Source organism: Oncorhynchus mykiss, chromosome 22 (assembly GCF_057628025.1).
Source record: "Oncorhynchus mykiss isolate SJ-2025 chromosome 22, ASM5762802v1, whole genome shotgun sequence".
In the NCBI taxonomy this organism is placed as follows: domain Eukaryota; kingdom Metazoa; phylum Chordata; class Actinopteri; order Salmoniformes; family Salmonidae; genus Oncorhynchus; species Oncorhynchus mykiss.
In genome coordinates, this window is record NC_143043.1 from 24,281,727 (window position 1) to 24,306,121 (window position 24,395).

Sequence of the window (24,395 nt, forward strand, 5' to 3'; positions counted from 1 at the left end):
ACATCTTGCTCACAATTACTTGTATTCACATGTATTACAGAACTAACAATTCAATTAAAAGTAGTGTACTATGTAATTGCAGTGTAATTACCTTTCCAGTAGTTAACCATGAAATAATGGCCCTATGGGCCTTGCTCAAAAGTAGTGCACTACATATGGAATAGGGTGCTATTTGGAACAAAAACCTGTTAATTAAGCGTTGCCTCTCCCCCTTTGTTAATCTCATCACATTGGACCGCACTTTTTGCTCAAAGACATTTTGAAGCATCAATTCCACATCATACTTGATCATATTAAAGCTTTCTTTCCTTCACTCCCTCTCCTCTCGTTTTCTCTCCTCCCACTCACCGTCCATGAAGTAAGGACCAGGCTCCAGTCTCCAGACAATCTGACCCCTCTGTGTCCCATTCACCCCGCGATTCTTACAGTCCCACACATTAGACGGGCTGGTCTCATCTGAGCCGGCCAGGGAACAAAAAAGCTTTGTCAGACACTCAGTTTGTGTGTTTGGTTCTAAATGAGTAAAAACATGCATGTTTTGTGGTCTATAAAGACGTGAGAGTGACAGTTTAATTATTGAAAAACTAGAAAATGGTGGACCCCAATGAACACTACAATGTTACGGTCAGATATTTATTGAACAGCACATATCTACACTCCACATTGCAGCCTTATTATAACTCTTGTTCCATGTAAACTCAGCAAAAAAAGAAGTGTCCTCTCACTGTCAACTGCGTTTATTTTCAGCAAACTTAACATGTGTAAATATATGTATGAACATAAGTTGAAACAACAGACAAACTGAACAAGTTCCACAGACATGTGACTAACAGAAATGGAATGTGTCCCTGAACAAAGGGGGGGGGGGGGGGGGGTCAAAATCAAAAGTAACAGTCAATGCAGCTGGAGGCCACACCAGATACTAAGTACTGCAGTGCATCTCCTCCTCATGGACTGCACCAGATTTGCCAGTTCTTGCTGTGAGATGTTACCCCACTCTTCCACCAAGGCACCTGCAAGTTCCCGGACATTCCTGGGGGGTTGGCCCTAGCCCTCACCCTCCGATCCAACAGGTCCCAGACGTGCCCAATGGGATTGAGACCCGGGCTCTACGCTGGCCATGGCAGAACACTGACATTCCTGTCTTGCAGGAAATCACGCACAGAACGAGCAGTATGGCTGGTGGAATTGTCATGCCGGAGGGTCATGTCAGGATGAGCCTGCAGGAAGGGTACCACATGAGGGAGGAGGATGTCTTCCCTGTAACGCACAGCATTGAAATTGCCTGCAATGACAACAAGCTCTGTCCAATGATGCTGTGACACACCACCCCAGACCATGACGGACCCTCCACCTCCAAATCGATCCCGCTCCAGAGTACAGGAGTAACGCTCATTCCTTCAACGATAAATGCGAATCCGACTATCACCCCTGGTGAGACAAAACCGCGATTAGTCAGAGAAGAGCACTTTTTGCCAGTCCTGTCTGGTCCAGCGACGGTGGGTTTGTACCCATAGGCGACGGTTGGCCTACAAGCCCTCAGTCCAGCGTCTCTCAGTCTATTGCGGATAGTCTGAGCACTGATGGAGGGATTGTGTTTTCCTGGTAGTTGCTGCCATACTGTGCCTGTCCCGCAGGTGTGATGTTCGAATGTACCGATCCTGTGCAGGTGTTGTTACACGTGGTCTGCCACTGCGAGGACGATCAGCTGTCTCTCCTGTCTCCCTGTAGCACTGTTTTAGATGTCTCACAGTACAGACATTGCAATGTATTGCCCTGGCCACATCTGCAGTCCTTTTGCAACATGCCTAAGGCATGGTCACGCAGATGAGCTGGGACCCTGGGCATCTTCTCTTTTGGTGTTTTTCAGAGTAGTAGAAAGGCCTCTTTCATGTCCTAAGGTTTCATAACTGACTTTAATTGCCTACCATCTGTAAGCTGTTAGTGTCTTAACGACCGTTCCACAGGTGCATGTTCATTAATTGTTTATTGAACAAGCATGGGAATCAGTGTTAAACCCGTTAAAATTAAGATATTTTGATTTTTACGTTTGATCTTTGACAGGTTTCTTTTTTCCCCCCTGAGTTTATAATGTCTGTTTTGCCCTATACCATAACCTTAGATACGTCAAACTTCAGACAATTATCCTTTAATTCGTAAATGTAGTGCCTAAAATACATTCTCTACAACCTCTAACACAAAGGACAAGAAATTGCAACCTCCCAGTGTTAAAACCGAGGGAATTCTGCTGTACGTAGCACTTTCACGTCAGGCTGAACTGAACAAGCACGAAGCAGCATGATGTGGGGGAAAGATGTGGAGGAGAGAGGGAGGAGGAGGAGAGATATCATTGAATGTCTGCTTAGTTGTGGAAAGTGGGAAAGCACGCAGCACCCTGGGGGGATTAATACCCTGACGCTAGTAATGAAGTGCATGATAGCTTTGTGATCGATAGCTAGAGGGATCCCTGCATGGATTGCCTTCTCTGCTTACTCCCTCCCTCTCATATTTTCACCTGACAGGGATGATTGGGATCTCTCTTCCTTAAAGGAGGAAATCCAGACAGGTCAAGGGGCAGGTGGATAGAGGATTCAGAAGCTTCTGGAGGTTGACTGACTCGTCCCACAGCCAATTATTATATTGGTAAACTGGTAAATTAGTATTAGAGAGGAGTCTTAGACAAGTCTAATGTGGTTGCTTATAGTTTGTGTTAGATAAATACTATTTAGTTTGTTAACTGAAAGTATTTAGTGGGCATGTATGGATGGAACCGAATTGGTTATACTGTAGGTTCAAAACAATATGTGGTTCATTATATGAATAAATATGAAAAAATTGGAGAAGTTGTTTTTTCACTGCAATATTTAACAAGTAGCCTTATACAGTGTGCCGCTTAATGTATAATGAACAAAAATATTAACGCAACAAATTCAAAGATCTTACTGAGTTACAGTTCATTAGGACATCAGTCAATTTAAATTAATTCATTAGGCCCTAATCTATGGATTTCACATGACTGGGAATACAGATATGCATCCTTACAATGGACCTCAGGATCTTTTCAAGATATTTCTGTGCATTCAAACTGCAACTGTGTTCATTGTCCGTAGCTTATGCCTGCCCATACCATAACCCCACCACCATCACGAGGCACTTATGTTCACAAACGTTGACATCACCAAACCGCTTGCCCACACGATGCCATTACAAGTGGTCTGCGGTTGAGGCCGGCTGGACGTACTGCCAAATTCTCTAATAAAACGGAGGCTTATGATAATTTCTCTAACATTCAATCCTCTGGCAATAGCTCTGGTGGACATTCCTGCAATCAGCATGCCAATTGCAAGCTCCCTCAAAACTTGAGATATCTGTGGCATTGTGTTGTGTGATAAAACTGCACATTTTAGAGTGCCTTTTATTGTCCGCAGCATAAGGTGCACCTGTGTAATGATCATGCTGTTTAATCAGTTTATTGATATGCCACACCTGTCAGGTGGCTGGTTTATATTTGCAATGGAGAAAGGCTCAGTAACAAGGATGTTAACTGCATATGGAAAAATTCTGGGATCTTTATTTTCAGCTCATGAAACATGGGACCAACACTTTACATGTTGCGTTTATATTTTTGTTGGGTGTAGTTTACAATCAAAATCCTGACTCTAAGCAGGGCTATTAAACAGTGCATTCGGAAAGTTTTTTAAACACCTAGACTTTTTCCACATTGTGTTAGGTTACAGCCTTATTCTAAAATAGATTAAATAGATTTTTGTTCCACCTCAATCTACACGCAACACCCCATAATGACAAAGCAAAAACAGTTTTTGAAAATGTATAAAAACTTAAAAACAGAAATACCTTATTTACATAAATATTCAGACCCATTACTATGACACTCGAAATTGAGCTCAGGTGCATCTTGTTTCCATTGATTATCCTTGAGATGTTTCTAAAACTTGATTGGAGTCCATCTGTGGTAAATTCAATTGATTGGACATGAATTGGAAAGAAACAAACCTGTCTATATAAGGTCCCACAGTTGACAGTGAATGTCAGAGCAAAAACCAAGCCAAGAGGTCGAAATAATTGTCCGTAGAGCACCGAGCCAAGGATTGTGTCGAGGCACAGATCTGGGGAAGGGTACCAAAACATGCCTGCAGCATTCAAGGTCCCGAAGAACACAGTGGCCTCATCATTATTAAACAAAAGAAGTCTGGAACCAGTGTAATGTACTTAAGTCGTTTTTTGGCGTATCTGTACTTTACATTTACATTTTTGACAACTTTTACTTCACTACATTCCTAAAGAAATTATGTACTTTTTACTCTATACATCTTCCCTAACACCCAAAAGTTGTGTTTACATTTTGATTGCTTACCAGGACAGACAATTGTATAATTCACACACGTATCAAGAGAACATCCCTGGTCATCCCAACTGCATCTGATCTGGCAGACTCACTAAACACATGCTGCATATGAAAATTATGTCAGAGTGGAGCGTGCCCCTGGCTATCCGTAATTTTAAAAAATACAAGAAAATGGTCCTGTCTGGTTTGCTTAATATAAGGAATTTGAAATGATTTATACTTTTGATATTTAAGTATATTTTAGCAATTACACTTACTTTTGAAAGGTAAGTATATTTAAAACCAAATACTTTGACTTGAACCAAATAATTCACTTGAGTCATTTTCTAATGATGCGGTATCTATACTTTTACTCAAAACCTGCTCCAGAGTGCTGAGGACCTCAGACTGGGGTGAAGGTTAATCTTCCAACAGGACAACGGCCCTAAGCACACAGCCAAGACAACGCAGGAGTGGCTTCAGGACAAGTCTCTGAATGTCCTTGAGTGGTCCAGCCAGAGCCCGGACTTGAACCCGATCAAACATCTCTGGAAATAGCTGTGCAGCAACACTCCCTATCCAACCTGACAGAGCTTGAGAGGATATGCAGAGAAGAATGGGAGAAACTGCAAAATATAGGTGTACCAAGCTTGTAGCGTCATACCCAAGACGAGGAGACTGTAATCACTGCCAAAGGTGCTTCAACAAAGTATTGAGTTGGGTCTAAAATACTTATGTAAATGTGATATTTTATTTGATACATTAGTAAAAATAACTAAAAACCTGATTTTACTTTCTCATTATGGGGTATTGTGTGTAGATTGATGAGGGGGGGGACACAATTGAATCAATTTTTGACTAAGACTGTAACATAACAAAATGTGGAAAAAGTATAGAGGTCTGAAAAATTTCCGAATGCACTGTATTGGAGACCACCCAGGATAGTCTAGGTGTATATGATATGTGGTGGTCCAAGTCAGATGTATGTGTTGACTCAGACTTCCCTTCTGTGGAACTTCAACAGCTCCAATTTCATTATTTACTCTGTAGTCTCCTGCACCAGAGACATGCATTTCTCAACTCTACATAACTTGCTAGAATCAGCAAGTCTTACACAACAGCTTGGATCAGTTCAGTCAGATCAATAGTATTAGTTAAAAAGTTTGCCTTGTCAGTCCAAATCAAAGAAACATTATTACAATAAAAATGTGAGCATTTATTTAAAACTAGTTACTAACTACCATTGTGAAATGAGCATGCTGAGTGTCTCACCGATGTGGTAGAGGCCAATCCAGTCGGTGGCATCCACCTCCTCCTTGATGTCCCAGGAGATGACCAGGTTCTCACCCATACCCAGCGTGAACTCCAGCGTGGACGCCGTCAGCGACGAGCGGCTCTGCGACGTCACCAGGTCCGTGTCACTGTTGGCCCTCGGGAGGCCAATGGGGCTACTCACCACGGAAGCCATGTCCCCGGCGGCGCCACTGCGCTCTGCCAGGCTCCGAAGGTTCTCCGGGCTGAGTGTGTGTCGCAGGTGCGGGCTGCGCCTCCGAGGCGCTGACAGGTGCTCCCGTCCCAAGTGTCCGGACAATCCGTGTGCATTGTGGGGGTGGGCCGTGTGGGGATGGTTACGGGTCCTTGGAAGGACCGCTGTGGCAAGTGAGGGACGCATGGTGGCTGCGGGGGAAAGGACAAAGCAGGAAGTTTGGAGTTGTTGTTACAGGAGCTGGCAAAAGGTTGGTGGGGATTAGATAACCGGAAACCCTTGGTCTTAGTGGTTGGGTTACGCTTCAAAGATGCGGTCTACCTCACTTAACTATGGTAGATTGCTACAGCTTTAGCTTTCAGATGGTAGTGTTAATAATGTTTCATGTGGAGGCTGCAGAAGTTATCCTTCCATAAAAGCTCTGCACTGTGTTGTACCTAAAGTTCTGACCATGCCCTCTCTGGCCAACGTAAAAAAAATATTATTCCTGGAGTGCAGTGAACAATCCAGGAGCAAAGACAGGTGGAAGACAGCCAGCGTTGTCCACTCTAATACCTTACGCTGTCCAACAAGCAACGGTCGAGACAGAGAGCCCAAGACTAGGAAAGAGAAGACAAAATGGAGAGGAAAATGAGGGACAGGGGCAGACAGACGAAGTGAAACAAAGAACAAAACGTCAGTACTCTTAACCGATGCACTGCATGCACAGCAAAAACAATGAACACTGGACAACGAAATGCAATCACGAGATCCCTGAACAAGCATTTGTCACCACCAGACTGCGATGTGGTGTCACAGAACCAGTCACCAATGCATTTATAGTACATTGCCGCCTAGGCCTAGCCATTCTAATTTACACACAGAGTGATTCTCTCTTTCCTAATCAACATTACAAATTAATGATGAAATTACATCAGGAAAGCTGGGTTAAGGCGAAACTGCTGATTGTTTCATCTCTCCTTCTAAATGAAATGCATGCAAATGACAAAATCTAAAACAGGATTTATTGTATTAGAGACACGTTTCCATAACAATAACAACCTCCCAATGTACTGTTTTGAGAACTGATTTTCCTCCTCTCTCTCTTTCTATGACTCTTTCCCTCTCTCCCTCCGTGCTTTGTGGAGTCTGTCAGATTGACTGCCCCAGAAAAAGGAACTTTATGATTCAATAGGAGCTTATTTTAGATGTGCTGAGCAACAACCAAGGCATTTTGGAAGATTAGCTATAATTTGAGCTAATGCTAGCACCAGTAATTTCTGATTTGGGATGATCTATGCTGGGATCATCTCATCGTCTGTTCAGCACTATTATAACCAACTAAGTAAGCTGTTGTGGGTGCGGACCATTACACAGTACTGTAGCTCCTTGATAAATTGAAATGATGATCTCTGTTGAACCAATTTACAGTACATTAGCAAAAGTATGTGGACACATGCTTGTCGAACATCTCATTCCAAAATCATGGGCATTGACATGGAGTTGGTCCCACCTATGCTGCTATAACAGCCTTCACTCTTCTAGGAAGGCTTTCCACTAGATGTTGAAGCATTGCATCCTATTTTTCCAACTTAATTGAGGAAAATAAGAACAATACGAAATGTATTTTTGATACTGTCGCAAAGCTAACTAAAAAGCAGCATTCCCCAAGTGAGGATGGCTTTCACTTCAGCAGTAATAAATTAATGAACTTCTTTGAGGAAAAGATCATGATTATTAGAAAGCAAATTACGGACTCCTCTTTAAATCTGCGTATTCCTTCAAAGCTCAGTTGTCCTGAGTCTGCACAACTCTGCCAGGACGTAGGATCAAGAGAGACACGCAAGTGTTTTAGTACTATATCTCTTGACACAATGATTAAAATAATCATGGCCTCTAAACCTTCAAGCTGCATACTGGACCCTATTCCAACTAAACTACTGAAAGAGCTGCTTCCTGTGCTTGGCCCTCCTATGTTGAACATAATAAACGGCTCTCTATCCACCGGATGTGTACCAAACTCACTAAAAGTGGCAGTAATAAAGCCTCTCTTGAAAAAGCCAAACCTTGACCCAGAAAATATTTAAAAAACTGTCGGCCTATATTGAATCTTCCATTCCTCTCAAAAATTTTAGAAAAGGCGCAGCAACTCCCTGCCTTCCTGAAGACAAACAATGTATACGAAATGCTTCAGTCTGGTTTTAGACCCCATCATAGCACTGAGACTGCACTTGTGAAGGTGATAAATGACCTTTTAATGGCATCAGACCGAGGCTCTGCATCTGACCTCGTGCTCCTAGACCTCAGTGCTGCTTTTGATACCATCGATCACCACACTCTTTTGGAGAGATTAGAAACCCAAATTGGTCTACACGGACAAGTTCTGGCCTGGTTTAGATCTTATCTGTCGGAAAGATAGTTGGTCTCTGTGAATGGTTTGTCCTCTGACAAATTAACTGTAAATGTCGGTGTTCCTCAAGGTTCCGTTTTACGACCACTATTGTTTTCACTATATATTTTACCTCTTGGGGATGGAATTTGAAAACATAATGTTAACTTTCACAGCTATGCGGATGACACACAGCTGTACATTTCAATGAAACATGGTGAAGCCCCAAAATTACCCTCGCTTAGAAGCCTGTGTTTCAGACTAAATGAAGTGGATGGCTGCAAAATGTCTACTTTTAAACTCGGACAAAACAGAGATGCTTGTTCTAGGTCCCAAGAAACAAAGAGATCTTCTGTTGAATCTGTCAATTACTCTTAATGGTTGTACAGTCGTCTCAAATAAAACTGTGAAGGACCTCTGCGTTACTCTGGACCCTGATCTCTCTTTTGACGAACATATCAAGACTGTTTCAAGGACAGCTTTTTTCATTGCATAACATTGCAAAAATCTGAAACTTTCTGTCCAAAAATGATGTAGAAAACTTGTATCCATGCTTTTGTTACTTCTAGGTTAGACTACTGCAATGCTCTACTTTCCGGCTACCCGGATAAAGCACTAAATAAACTTCAGTTAGTGCTAAATACGGCTGCTAGAATCCTGACTAGAATCAAAAAATGTGATAATATTACTCCAGTGCTAGCCTCCCTACACTGGCTTCCAGTCAAGGCAAGGGCTGATTTCAAGGTTTACTGCTAACCTACAAAGCATTACATGGGCTTGCTCCTACCTATCTCTTTGATTTGGTCCTGCCGTACATACCTACACGTTTGCTACAGTCACAAGACGCAGGCCTCCTAATTGTCCCTAGAATTTCTAAGCAAACAGCTGGAGGCAGGGCTTTCTCCTATAGAGCTCCATTTTTATGGAAGGTTCTGCCTACCCATGAGAGAGAAGCAAATTCGGTCTCAACCTTTAAGTCTTTACTGAAGACTCATCTCTTCAGTGGGTCATATGATTGAGTGTAGTCTGGCCCAGGAGTGTGAAAGTGAACGGAAAGGCTCTGGAGCAACGAACCGTCCTTGCTGTCTCTGCCTGGCCGGTTCCCCTCTTTCCACTGGGATTCTCTGCCTCTAACCCTATTACAGGGGCTGAGTCACTGGCTTACTGGTGCTCTTTCATGCCGTCTCTAGGAGGGGTGCATCAATTCAGTGGGTTGAGTCACTGATGTAATCTTCCTGTTAGGGTTGGCACCCCCCCTTGAGTTGTGCCGTGGCGGAGATCTTTGTGGGCTATACTCGGCCTTGTCTCAGGATGGTAAGTTGGTGGTTGAAGATATCCCTCTAGTGGTGTGGGGGCTGTGCTTTGGCAAAGTGGGTGGGGTTATATCCTTCCTTTTTGGCCCTGTCCGGGGGTATCATCGGATGGGGCCACAGTGTCTCCTGACCCCTCCTGTCTCAGCCTCCAGTATTTATGCTGCAGTAGTTTGTGTCTGGGGGCTAGGGTCAGTTTGTTATATCTGGAGTACTTCTCCTGTCTTATCCGGTGTCCTGTGTGAATTTAAGTATGCTCTCTCTAATTCTCTCTTTCTTTCTCTCCCTCGGAGGACCTGAGCCGTAGGACCATGCCTCAGGACTACCTGGAATGATGGCTCCTTGCTGTCCCCAGTCCACTTGGCCGTGCTGCTGCTCCAGTTTCAACTGTTCTGCCTGCGGCTATGGAATCCTGACCTGTTCACCGGATGTGCTACCTGTCCCAGACCTACTATTTGACCATGCTGGTCATTTATGAACATTTGAACATCTTGGCCATGTTCTGTTATAATCTCCACCCGGCACAGCCAGAAGAGGACTGGCCACCCCTCATAGCCTGGTTCTTCTAGGTTTCTTCCTTGGTTTTGACCTTTCTAGGGAGTTTTTCCTAGCCAACGTGCTTCAACACCTGCATTGCTTGCCGTTTTAGGCTGGGTTTCTGTTTTCTGACATCGGCTGATGTAAAAAGGGCTTTATAAATACATTTGATTGATTGATAACTCTGCAGCAGGAGACAAAGGTCACTGCCTTATTTGGGTTTCCTATAAGCCCCTAGTGCTAATGTTGACATATCTGAATCAGACAGGAAACGGTTCTAAGGGCCAGTTCAGAGAATGCCACCTTGACTTTTCCTCTGTTTCTGTGCTGGGTGGTGTCTCCCTGCTGAAACTTATTATATACCGGATAGGTTTTTGATTAACAAAAAGGAGAGCAGTGAAGTCAATCTGGAAACTCCTGTAACAGAAGTGTAATGTCTTACATTGTGCACATCTGCAATATCATCAGTTCATCCTGCTGCCCGAGGCAACATATCACGGAATCTCAGTTTCATAGTGATTTATAGTGAACGATCCATGTTGCTCAGTGCGACATTACATGAGAAGAGAGGTCATGCATGTGTGAGATGATTGCCTGTGTGTCCGGACTGATACTGGAGAAAGGAATGCTTGCATGGATGTCCCTGAGTCAACAAGACTATTCAACTGGGGAAGACATGCATGCAGGCACAAATCAATACAGTGGGGCAAAAAAGTATTTAGTCAGCCACCAATTGTGCAAGTTCTCACACTTAAAAAGATGAGAGAGGCCTGTAATTTTCATCATAGGTACACTTCAACTATGACAGACCTAGCCAGTCTCCAGATCTCAACCCCATAGAAAAGGGAGTTGAAAATCCATGTTGCCCAGCAACAGCCCCAAAACATCACTGCTCTAGAGGAGATTTGCATGGAGGAATGAGCCAAAATACCAGCAAGTGTGTGAAAACCTTGTGAAGACTTACAGAAAACGTTTGACCTCTGTCATTGCCAACAAAGGGTATATAACAAAGTATTGAGATAAACTTTTGTTATTCACCAAATACTTATTTTCCACCATAATTTGCAAATAAATTCATTAAAAGTCCTACAATGTGATTTTTCTGGATTTTTTTTTCTCATTTTGCCTGTCATAGTTGAAGTGTACCTATGATGAAAATTACAGGCCTCTCTCATCTTTTTAAGTGGGAGAACTTGCACAATTGGTGGCTGACTAAATACTTTTTTGCCCCACTGTATGTACACAGCTACATGTGCGCGCGCACACACACTTGTGGGAGAAGGAGCATTTTGAGTCCAGTGAGAGAAAAGTCTGTACACTTGAATGGTAGTTATGCAACTGTTCTTGAGGTCAGTCCTCAAATTCCTTCCATGTCTGTATGCCATTGTTTTCTCTAATTTGAGTGGGAGAGGTCTGGGTTATGTCTGTCTCACTGAGCCAACGGGATAAGGAGCCTGTTCACTGCCTCTATACACAGTAAGGAGCCTTGACCAGCCTTCCTTTCCTTGAAATAAATAATGGCTCTTACGTGACTGGATAGGTGAACGCTAGGCTTCTGCTACACCGCTTTAATCCATCATGTCATGTGAGATCTGTGATTGATTTGCATCTAGGATGTAAAGGAAGCAAGTATTCATTTTAAAGATGCAAAACAAGGCCATGGTAACCATTTATGCTTAGGACAAAAAATTGCAGATTCCAAAGGTTGGTAAAGAAAAAATAATAATAATGCTCTTCTTTATTGGGACTCACAGAATCCATCTGGTGCTTTGAGATTCTGGTTATAACTGTGTGAAAGAGTATTATTAGGCCTATAAATAAATAATCAGTTCCATTTTGAACTTGTTGGGCACCAGGTTTATGGTAAAGCATAGATTCCTATTGTTGGGAAAGAATACCAGAGCTGTTGGGTACAAATACTGGTTGAATAAACATTGCTTCCACATCATTAAAATGAAAAAAATGCAACAATTAACAATTTTACTGAGTTACAGTTCATATAAAGGAAATCAGTCAATTGAAAAAAAGGAATTAGGCCCTAATTTATGGATTTCACATGACTGGGCAGGGGTGCAGCCATGGGTGGGACCCAGGCCCACCCACTGGGAAGCCAGGCACAGACAATCAGATTATGTTTTTCCCCAACAAAGGGCTTTATTACAGACTGAAATACTTCTTTGTTTCATCAGCTGTCCGTGTGGCCAGTCTCAGACGATCCCACAGGTGAAGAAGCTGGATGTGGAGGTCCTGGGTTTGCGTGGTTACACGTGGTCTGCGGTTGGGAGGTCAGTTGGACAGACTGCCAAATTCTCTAAAACAAAGTTGGAGGTGGCTTATGGTAGAGAAATAAACATTACATTCTCTGGCAACAGCTCTGGTGGACATTCCTGCAGTCAGCATGCCAATTGCACGCTCCCTCAAAACATCTGAGGCATTTTGTTCTGTGACAAAACTGCAGGAGGATGCATCTTGGCAAATGACAAATTCTCACTAAACAGGGATGTAAACAAATTTTAGAGAAAAGCTTTTTCAGTTAATGATACCAACACATTACATAGTGTGATATATATATATATATATACATACACATACACACACACTGCTCCAAAAAATTAAGGGATCACTTAAACAACACAATGTAACTCCAAGTCAATCACATTTCTGTGAAATCAAACTGTCCACTTAGGACGCAACACCGATTGACAATAAATTTCACATGCTGTTGTGCAAATGGAATTGACAACAGGTGGAAATTATAGGCAATTAGCAAGACAATAAAGGAGTGGTTCTGCAGGTGGGGACCACAGACCACTTCTCAGTTCCTATGCTTCCTGGCTGATGTTTTGGTCACTTTTGAATGCTGGCGGTGCTTTCACTCTAGTGGTAGCATGAGACAGAGTCTACAACCCACACAAGTGGATGGCACATCAATGCGAGCTGTGGCAAGAAGGTTTGCTGTGTCTGTCAGCGTAGTGTCCAGAGCATGGAGGCGTTACCAGGAGACAGGCCAGTACATCAGGAGACGTGGAGGAGGCCGTAGGAGGGCAACAACCCAGCAGCAGGACCGCTACCTCCGCCTTTGTGCAAGGAGGAGCAGGAGGAGCACTGCCAGAGCCCTGCAAAATGACCTCCAGCAGGCCACAAATGTGCATGTGTCTGCTCAAACGGTCAGAAACTCCATGAGTGTGGTATGAGGGCCCGACGTCCACAGGTGGGGGTTGTGCTTAGAGCCCAACACCGTGCAGGACGTTTGGCATTTGCCAGAGAACACCAAGATTGGCAAATTCGCCACTGGCGCCCTGTGCTCTTCACAGATGAAAGCAGGTTCACACTGAGCACATGTGACAGACGTGACAGTCTGGAGACGCCGTGGAGAACGTTCTGCTGCCTGCAACATCCTCCAGCATGACCGGTTTGGCGGTGGGTCAGTCATGGTGTGGGGTGGCATTTCTTTGGGGGGGCCGCACAGCCCTCCATGTGCTCGCCAGAGGTAACCTGACTGCCATTAGGTACCGAGATGAGATCCTCAGACCCCTTGTGAGACCATATGCTGGTGAGGTTGGCCCTGGGTTCCTCCCAATGCAAGACAATGCTAGACCTCGTGTGGCTGGAGTGTGTCAGCAGTTCCTGCAAGAGGAAGGCATTGATGCTATGGACTGGCCCGCCCGTTCCCCAGACCTGAATCCAATTGAGCACATCTGGGACATCATGTCTCGCTCCATCCACCAACACCACGTTGCACCACAGACTGTCCAGGAGTTGGCGGATGCTTTAGTCCAGGTCTAGGAGGAGATCCCTCAGGAGACCATCCTCCACCTCATCAGGAGCATGCCCAGGAATTGTAGGGAGGTCATACAGGCACGTGGAGGCCACATACACTACTGAGCCTCATTTTGACTTGTTTTAAGGACATTACATCAAAGTTGGATCAGCCTGTAGTGTGGTTTTCCACTTTAATTTTGAGTGTGACTCCAAATACAGACCTCCATGGGTTGATAAATTTGATTTCCATTGATAATTTGTGTGATTTTGTTGTCAGCACGTTCAACTGTGTGAAGAAAAAAGTATTTAATAAGAATATTTAATTAATTCAGATCTAGGATATGTTATTTTAGTGTTCCCTTTATTTTTTTGAGCAGTATATATATATATATATATATATATATATATATATATATATATATATATATATATATATATATATATATATATATATATATATATATATATATATATATATATATATAGAGAGAGAGAGATATATATATATATATCACACTATTTATTTTTGCATCTGATAAAAGGTGAATCAGCGTGGAAAAGGGAATTTGGGTATTTTACCTAAATCCAATGACATGGTAAAATGTTTTGTTGAAATTCAAAACTATATGTTGAACTGATATCTGTGCCCGGTTGGATAAGCAAAAGGTTGAATTCTCTTCATTATTTTAGAAATGCTGTCTTCCTACAGCCCTTCTTTGAAGGAAAGTCACTGATCTGATATGACTAGATCGGTCAAAGATATGTTGTGGGGCCCTTGCTTTCTCCTGTCCAGTCATGTTAAATCAATAATTATTTAAAAGGAAATAAGGAAAGAAGACTGTAATTGTAAAGTATTATAGTGAATGGCAGGAGTGGGTAAAGTCATCTCCCTTAGGGAGTTTGTAACATCCCAGCGCTTCACCATTAAAAGTGACTCACGCCTCAGATCTGGGACCCACTTCAATGGCCACACAGTGCGACATCTCATTTTGACACCAATGTAGCAAACGATGGGGGTGATTACCTCCCCGAATGGGAATGCAACCTGGTTTCCCTGATCGCAAAACAGCTAGCAATAAACCTTGTGGAAGTTCACAACTACCGTATTTATGTCTTCCAGGCTTCCTGTCGATATTCTGTCCAGAGGACATTTGGGCCTCTCAAAGGCCAAAAAAACTCAGAGGATAGTAAGTGCACACACTTCCATGCCAAAAACACATCTTGCCAAGGAGAAGTGCTGAATCTTCACAATGCAAGGCACTGTTCAAAGCACACACACAAACATGGACTCCCCTTATATCAGGCGCAGGGGGGTGGGTGTGTGTGTACATGCTGACAGTAGCATGTTAGCAAGTGTGTGCTCAGTATTGTTTTGATTTTTGAACTGACGGCACAGACTTGTATTGGTTATCAAATACTGTAATTTAAACAGCTAGCACACACTATACTTCTACACAGTGTTTTTCAACATGGATACACCTTGCTCTGAGTGTATTCACCTTGCTCTGAGTGTATTCTCCGAGGACGTTTTCTTGAGTGCGTTCTTGTGAGGATGAGAGTGTGGAGAACGCATAAAACATTACATTTGACAAGCACTCGCACTCCCTCTACTGTATTGCCTCACACTGCATCTCCCCATTCACTGAACCTGCTTCCAGCCATGACAATGGCAACAAGAGACGAAACAAGATACACATAAAGCAAACATTTTACTTCAGAATTATTAGCTAGATATGTGATAATGTAGCTACCCAGATAGTTTAATTGGCAAAAATGACCTAAAACTAATGTTACATAAGGTAGATGTCAATTCTTCATGGGTAGCTAGCTAACAATTCTTTGTGGCTATCTGGCTAGCTAACAGTAGTACCTAGCCAGTTAGCCCTATTGACATATTATGGGCTTGCGATCTACAGTGTGTAGGCAGGTAAACATGCCCGAAACAGCATGTAATTATTAACGTATGAAGATTAAATATTGTAGTCAGAAAACATAAGAGATGTGGATAGGCAGCATTTAATTCTGAAGTTTGTAATAACATATTAACACATGTAATAAAGCATTCACTGATTATTGTCTGCCTGTGGCCTAACCATGCAATTATAAGCTTGCACTCTGTTTTATAAACTCCCCTCTCCCTGTCCCACAGCAGATACTAACCGCACTGGCATCCCCCCCGCACAGGTGGCTGGCTATGATAACACACCCACATCCAAACACACACACTGAAACTCTCTAACCACACACACCAGCACAGAGAACAAAGAACTCAGTTCTGCACCAATGAAGAAGGGACAGCGGGACCAGACCCCGCCCTGCTGTTCCACGCCAACCAGTCCGAAGCAAGAACAAAGACGATTCTACCTACGTCATTCTATGTACAAATTCTGATGCACGCTTTGTTTTCGGCGCACGTTCCAGGGTCTCTCTCTGAGTCAATTGAACAGCCTGAGCAATATTTTTCATTGTAATAAACAGCCTTACATATATTTTATTCCACCGTGTCCTGGTTCATGACCGAGTCCAGTTCCTCCAATCTTATCATCAACAAGTTAGACTGTATTTTCTCTCGCTTCAGCTCAAATAATGTGGTTGCGTCATATTTCTTTGCATATTTCCGTTGAAGCTTGCGTCGATGCATGCTTCAAAATATGTACTAATGGAATATGCATTTGAGAAGTGCCTTACGGGCTCCGTTTCGCGCACTTTGATTTGGACTCATACTCCGACCCTCCCGTGTGGTAGTCTGCATTTTGAGAACACCCAGGCATTGTATCTATGACGCATACACGTACAGTACTCTCAGAGCCACAAATAAAAACACATGCAGAATGCACTCACAGTCCACACAGCTATAATATGATATCATGTAAATTAAGCATGCTGATGTTACTGTGGATATAGGCTAATCATTGACCTGTTCACTATGGGTAATGCAGTTCATACGAACGTGTAAGCTTTATTGATGCACTGAGGCCTCATAATAATGAATGCAGTTCTGACTCACTATGAGAGCAATAACTGTATACTGTGCCAGGGTTTGTCATGGCTACTTCGTTGGCTGCTTCCCCATGGGAATACTTGCCTGGAATGAGTCACATGCTGAGAGGTATCCCACAATGACCTGCAATGCGAGTGAGCACCACGGAAGCTCACTTCCTGTTTTCATGCAGTACCCCTTTAGAACGCTGATATTTTTATAAACAATGGAAGAAGGCTACTAACATATGCACATTAATCTGCACCTTAATTTTACACTTATGTGCATACACACAGACAGAAAGACACGCAGGGTCAAGAAAAAACATATGAAACAAGCATGTAAACTGTACAGCCAAACCAGACAAATCCATTTAACTTGTTCTCACTCTCCCTACTGTACATCACTTTGTCCAACTACACCTGCACTGCATGACCCCACAAAAGAGATGGCGACAAAGACAGCCTGAGACAACCAGGGACAATACGATGGAAAATGTACCATTCTGGGTCAAAGTTGTCCATTGGCACAGACCTAGGATCAGCTCATCTTCTCTGAATCCTCACCTTAGCGACACTTGTTTTAACCATTTCATTTTGAGTTTGATTCATTTCATGAACTGAGTTCAAATGGAAATGATCTTAACCCTGTCTGTGACTGCATCCATCCAAGTGAAGATTGGCAGGACTATTTGAAATTCAATATAAGATGCTACTGTTTGCTTTGATATAAACTAACGTAGGAGCCGTAAAAGAAAGAGTGGAGTGGAGTTCCCACATCTGGTTTTCTGCAAAAAAGAAGCTAGGTTGAATTAGCTGCATCCCTGAAAACTGGATGCATCCGGTTGTTGGCAACTAAGCCTAGCTTTGACACATCCTGAGTGTATCACTGATCACCTGATTTGAGGTGACTATACTGTACGTAAAGGCCAGGGGGGCACAGTTCTTGTCAATTAAATGCACAATTAAATTGATCAATTAAATGCACTGATTCCCCAACGAATGTACACACATGAAGGCTTTTGGTTTTGACATTGAGCCGATTCAAGACAAATTCATGTCGTATACACATCCACCATAGTTGCTGCGATGTTCTGAGCCAGCACAGTATGGTTTGAGTCTGCATGATATTGTGAAAGGGTAATAGTTTCCTCTTCCCAGGTCTTAAATCAGTGTCAGGTGAACAGGATAGAACGAGAACTAGCAGACACGTCAGCCCTTGAAGACTGGAGCTGTGACACCCTGGCTGTAGGCATAACAAACTCACTCATAACATCTGAAATAATGGCATGATGTCAATGCTCAGCTGCATAGCGCATGGAGTGAGCATTATGCTGTACTCCCCAGGGCATTACGCAGCCACAAAGTTATGTTACAATGGGTAGCCTATACCACCTACAGAGAAGTATCATGTTTTATAGCCTACTCTCAATATTGACAGGTGAATTGAACACATCTTACTATATTACCTACTGTAGACTACAAGGCAAGTTAGCCTACATCAATTAATTAGCATGTCAACACGTTAGGCTTCTCTCGAGCTGTCGAGGCCACAGGCGCATTGCTTTGCACACATTACTGAATAGGGACCGCACTGAACAGTTGGCGATCATTGCTCGCTATTGGGTTAGGCTACTCTGGGAATTCCCTACGTCAATTCTTAATGCAAATCTCCTTGACAAGACGCAGGCTATAAAATCAATCAATTTCACTTAATTGAAAGTGATGACATGCACAACATGACACTATTCACATGTAACGGTTTGGCTATACTAACAGATTTACATTCCTTCGGTCACCATCCTAAACGATAATAAAATGGCACATGAAATATTGACCACGGGTGTATCCATGGGTAGTATACCCATTGCTTACCTTTTGCGCAGAGGTGCGATAAAACAGACGTACACAAATTAAACGCGAGCATAGCCTTTATCCGCAGTTATGGTGTAGATATCACGATGGTTTTGTTACCTCTCTGTGCAGTCTCGGATTTATGGACAGGCGGGATACCGCTTTAGGAGACCCAAGTCCAGGCCAAATATGTAGAGGCAGCCTGGGTGTGAGTCATGTATAGCATCGGTATCTCTCCTCCGGTTGGCAGTAATGTTGGCGTGAAATTTTTAGGCTGCGGAGGCTGGACGGCCTTCTTGTAGGAGGCTGTCAGTGTCTAAAGGTGCGCGCTAGAAACACAATTGCCCCTTATTATTACGACCACAACGTTCGTTTTGTCGTCTTTTCAATGTATAGCTTTCTATGGTTTTGCGTCGCAATGCGTATTCCACACACTCAGCCATACTATCCGAATCATCTTCCCTGCCAGCAGATGCTCAAATCCGAACGCCCTATCCCGCAAGCAACACAGATTTGAAGCCGAACCTACAGAGTAAGATAGCAAATGTAACCTACCTAATTATTGCAGTTAGCCTATGAGTCGTTTGTCTAACAGGGGTAATTATGGAATTATTCATAATATACCTGATGCGTAAACCGTGCCTCCTCTGTTGAAATGGGCGGTGACTTAAAGGAGATAGACCCAGCCTGCAGAGCTGTGTATGGCGGCTGGCAGTGCAACCTGGTCTCAGAGTATTTTGTAGTATTCTGTACGTAAATCAGGCCCGCCTACTATTTTTTGTGGTCAAGGTTTTACGTTTACTATGTTACATCTAATATATGAGACCAGGTTGGTGTGTTGGAACGCGTGCATGCACGTCTCATATAGGCAGTGGCGATTTTTGCATATACATTTTGGTGGGGCAAACTAAAAAAATATATTTTTAGATGCATGCCAGCAAACCCACTGCACAACACTAAACAATACATTAATTACACTATAACGGTGACAAACGGTGCCCACACAGTCCCAACACCTTACCACTGCTATACCTGTTAATTAATCAGTCTAATTTACTGCCTTTAAAAAAAACATAGCTGATATGGCTGACTTGCTTAAACAAATTAGGTTCCTACTGATAATTGAGATGTACAAACTATGACATAAGGGGATGATGAGCAGATAAGACTTGATACTACCCATCCTGCATGCGGGAGCGTAATCATAGCCTCAAACTAATTAGCATAACGCAGCGGACATAAATCTTCCTAGAAAATGTTCCTATTCATGAAAATCACAAATGAAATATATTGAGACACAGCTTAGCCTTTTGTTAATCACACTGTCATCTCAGATTTTTAAAATATGCTTTTACAGCCAACGTTAGACAAGCATTTGTGTAAGTTTATCATGGCATAATACTATGGCTAGGCTCTGCTAGCATCAGGCAACATTTTCACGAAAATAAGAAAAGCAATCAAATTAAATAATTTACCTTTGAAGAACTTCGGATGTTTTCACTCAGGAGACTCCCAGTTAGATAGCAAATGTTCCTTTTTTCAAAAATATTATTTTTGTAGGCGAAATAGCTCCGTTTGTTCTTCAGGTTTGGCTGAGAAATCGACCGGAAAATGCAGTCACTACAACGCCAAACTTTTTTCCAAATTAGCTCCATAATATCGACAGAAACATGGCAAACGTTGTTTAGAATCAATCCTCAAGGTGTTTTTCACATAGATATTCGATAATATATCCGTCGGGACAAATGGTTTCTCATAAGAAGCGATTGGAAAAATGGCTACTTGTGTACTTTACGCAAGATTTTCTGCGGGAGCCATCATGTGACCACTTGCTCAATGTGGTTCCTTACGGCTATTCTTCAACATAAATGCGTAAAAAGACTTCACAATGTTGTAGACACCTTGGGGAATACGTAGAAAACGTAAGCTCATTCGTAGCTCATTCACAGCCATATAAGGAGTCATTGGCATGAGGCGGTTTCAAAAAATGCGGCACTTCCTGATTGGATTTTTATCTGGGTTTCGCCTGTAACATCAGTTCTGTTGCACTCACAGACAATATCTTTGCAGTTTTGGAAACGTCAGAGTGTGCTCTATCCAAAGCTGTCAATTATATGCATAGTCGAGCATCTTGTCTTGACAAAATATCCAGTTTAAAACGGGAACGTTTTTTATCCAAAAATGAAAATACTGCCCCCTAGTTATAAAAGGTTTTTAATGAACGAGCTAGGACTGGCGTAGTCAATATAACTATTTGATCAGCTTTTTTGAAATGTACCAGCAACATAATTTAGAACATGGGCTGTTCTTACAGTATTCTCCCTGTACACCAAGTCAGAACCATAGGATAAATCAAGGGGGCATATAAGCAGACAATTTATGCAGCGGCATACAATACATTTTTGGACTCACCTTGTTGTGCTGTGCTCACTTGAAGCTGGTGCGGCAGTCCTTCGTGTGCAATTTTTTCAGAAAACGTCATCAAAGTCTGGCATTCTCTAGATTTATGGTGCTTTCAAAATAACCGAGAACACTGAGAAAAAACAAGGTCGTCAGTGATCTTCAGGTCAGAGCTCTAGAAAGAGGCCCGAGTTCCCGACTTGCAATTCCGAGTTGGATGACAGTTCAAAACGTATTTTCCTAGTCGGAACTTGTGAATTCACTAAAATCAGATTTCCCAGTTCTGAGTTTCCAGTTGTTTTGAGCGTGGCAGAAGTCATGCTGAATTGACACCATGGCTAATGTTGAATGTTTATACGTTTAAGCTTGGAAAAGAGACCCTTAAACACAGACTTGGGACCACACACCCACTCCACTGAATAGCAGGCAAGTGATTGCTTTCCAATGCTTGCAGTTAGCCACTGACTTCTTCCAAACCACTCACTGATGAAGTAACAATTTCCAACTTGTTGTGTAAATGTTAATGTCCAATGGCCAATGAGCACCGATATGTTTTATCTGTAATTTCTCTTCAAAATGTCTAATGTGACAAGGATTTAAAAGGATTTGCCAGTAGATTGTAGACTTGATTCATGATGATGACTGATACTTTTCTAGCTGAGATTTTGAAAGTATGGTCTTGACATGATCAGTCCAATCAAAGCTGATATAAGATATCATGTGATTTGAAGTAATTTTATCTGTGACCAATGATCTTGAGCTTTCTTGGATGGGCACTTCAAATGCACAGAGAAGGTGTGGACACACCTTCGCATTCCAGGCTTTTTCTTAATTTACTATTTTCTACATTGTAAAATAATAGTGAAGACATCAAGGAGGTGAAATGCAAAACTGACCTTGGGACTACTACATATCTGGCTGTATTTCAATGTAAAGTATCTCTTTAATAATACTTCCTGTTGACCCGACCGAGTGATATCTCACCTATGATCATGCTGTGCCCTCTGTGTCAGCCAGTTCAGATGAGGGAGGGGTTCACCAAAACAGCTGATATAACCTAGAGGATTTAGGGAGAAGGGGGAGAGGGATGAAGTGAAGAAGAGAGACTGTTATTGTGTGTGTGTGGTCTCACCTGGTGTCCACACTAAGTGGCTACTGAATACTTTATTAAACTGAAAAACAGACACGAGGACAAACAATAGAAGATAATTTCAATAGAAGATACTGTATGTGACGCAGACACCTATCGGATGGTACCTGAAACATTTAAATATAGAGGGGCTATGTGTCTGACCACTTGGCTATTGCAAAGCTAACCTCCAGGAAAATCATGACATTGCAGCAACAGATGATCCAGTGAAAATGGCTGTGTTTATGTGGTGTAAATCTGAAAATTAGCAGATGACAGATGGTTTTTTAAATTAATGCATGTGAGACTGGTTCCATGTACAACAAGACAGGCAGAGATGGAGAAAAACAACACAGAACAGTTGGTTACCTCTGGTTATGGACACTTTTGCCAGCAATAAAGCTTCCACGGCCTGTTCCTCGGACAGTGAACATCTGGCAATATCTACATTTTCGACCCCTTGGTCAGCTCGCTCTCTGAAAGTAAAGAAAACAGCTTATTTTTTATACATATGAAAACAATAACTGAGATATGACCGTTCAATCTAAAGCAGCAGATGATTTTTAGGATACGTCAATACAACCCATTGCTGCTTACCTGAGATGCCATCTTCGTAAGGTGTCCGCTTTGACTTCCTTTGTGTTGGAAAAAAGTTGCTTTCAGAACAATTATTTTTGATCGAAAATATAAAAATGTTTTCTCTAAAAAAAGACAAATGTACCTCAAATAGCATTTAAAAAATTACCTGTGAATAACCACACCTTCATACAAACGTGCTACTGTATGCAGAATTCTACTGTATGCAGAACCGAAGATGCTGCCATATCCTGCCAGCACGCCCACAAGCGAGGAACTCCGGAGCAGAATGATGCCATGTGGAAAGGAATGAGATGGGAACAGCAATTTGTTGCAAGTTGAGGTGGGCTAATAGCTGAACAACAGGCTATTCAACCTTTACTAAATAATAGTCTAATAGCCGAGCTAGGTGTGAAAATCTCCCCTCCTATCACAGACTAGATTTGCCCTAACGAACCAAAGGGGTAGCCTGCTACTCAATGTAATAAAGTAATGACTTTTCAAATAAGTTACCTTACACATTATGTTGGCAGACAATTTGTTAGCTACGCTGTTTGAATGTTAAATGACGAGACAGAGGCATTGATGCGAGTAACCAGTCTTGTTCAGTACATCACAACACATCCGGGTATCTCAAGCACCCCGGTAAAACACAAGAGTTGCAGTAATGAACATTTACCAACAGATGGCATCACTGTGCCATCTTACACCCATAACATACGCTGTCCTTACAAACCACATAGCATATCATTACAGCAGTATGTACTGGTATGTTTTTTATTTTATTTTATTTGTTAAAATGTTTACCCCCTTTTCTCCCCAATTTCGGGGTATCCAATTGTTAGTAATTACTATCTTGTCTCATCGCTACAACTCCCGTACGGGCTCAGGAGAGACCAAGGTCGAAAGCCATGCATCCTCCGAAACACAACCCAACCAAGCCGCTCTGTTTCTTAACACAGCGCGCCTCAGACCCGGAAGCCAGCCGCACCAACTACGCCACAGGAGTTGCTGGTGCACGATGAGACAAGGATATCCCTACCAGCCAAACCCTCCCTAACCCGACGATGCTTGGCCAATTGTGCATCATCCCGCGAACCTCCCGGTCGCTGCCGGCTGCGATGCAGTGCCCTAGACCACTGCACCACCCGGGAGGCCCTATGTACTGGTATGTTAACTAGCTACCTAAAGTTAGTAGTTATACTTGACTTGATTATTCTCGTCATTCTTAGCTTAACTAAATGGTACAGTTTTGTGCTTTCTCAATGGACATTCGGGTAATTTCGTAAATTCGCTCTGGCTATCTATAGGCAAAAAAATTCTAAATTCAGCCAAGGCTAAAAAAGAGCGTTGGCTAAACTGGAACACTAGCGTGAGCCCAAAGCAGATTGATTGACTTGAACGTCGCAGAGCCTGTTTTGACTGGAGTGATGCTTAGAATTCCATTAAATACGTATGCCTTTTCATTTTACCACTACAATCTGTTCGTTGTACGAAACTGGAAAAAAACTACTTGTGTAGAAAGTAAACGTCCGCACCTCGATGGTGTCAGCTGTGCTTATGCCTGCGTAATGAAAAAGTAGAAAAAAATAAGAACTGAGCTTGCTGCTCAGACTTACATAACTACAAAGAGGAGATTCTCCTGATTA

At 42.6% G+C, this 24,395-nt stretch overlaps 1 protein-coding gene across 6 annotated transcripts in view; it reads right to left on the bottom strand.

The window, feature by feature from the left end:
* The window catches only part of hecw2a (HECT, C2 and WW domain containing E3 ubiquitin protein ligase 2a), a 55,895-nt gene extending 32,843 nt beyond the window's left edge, over positions 1 to 23,052 (bottom strand). For 3 of the 6 annotated variants that reach the window (XR_016490574.1, XM_090215748.1, XM_090215745.1), the window contains exons 1-6: positions 22,916 to 23,052; positions 22,768 to 22,805; positions 22,540 to 22,646; positions 22,026 to 22,098; positions 5,618 to 6,022; positions 349 to 456 (exon numbers count right to left, since the gene is read on the bottom strand). Coding sequence is in view for 5 of the 6 variants with exons in the window: in XM_090215748.1 (XP_090071874.1) it covers positions 349 to 456; positions 5,618 to 6,022; positions 22,026 to 22,035 (523 nt within the window). In the remaining variant the exon portion in view is untranslated. Of the gene's footprint in view, positions 1 to 348; positions 457 to 5,617; positions 6,023 to 18,761; positions 19,371 to 22,025; positions 22,099 to 22,539; positions 22,647 to 22,767; positions 22,806 to 22,915 lie in introns of those variants that run through there. The other 3 variants (XM_021579280.3, XM_021579278.3, XM_090215747.1) reach the window with 2 other exon arrangements.
* Between the last annotated feature and the right edge of the window lie 1,343 nt (positions 23,053 to 24,395).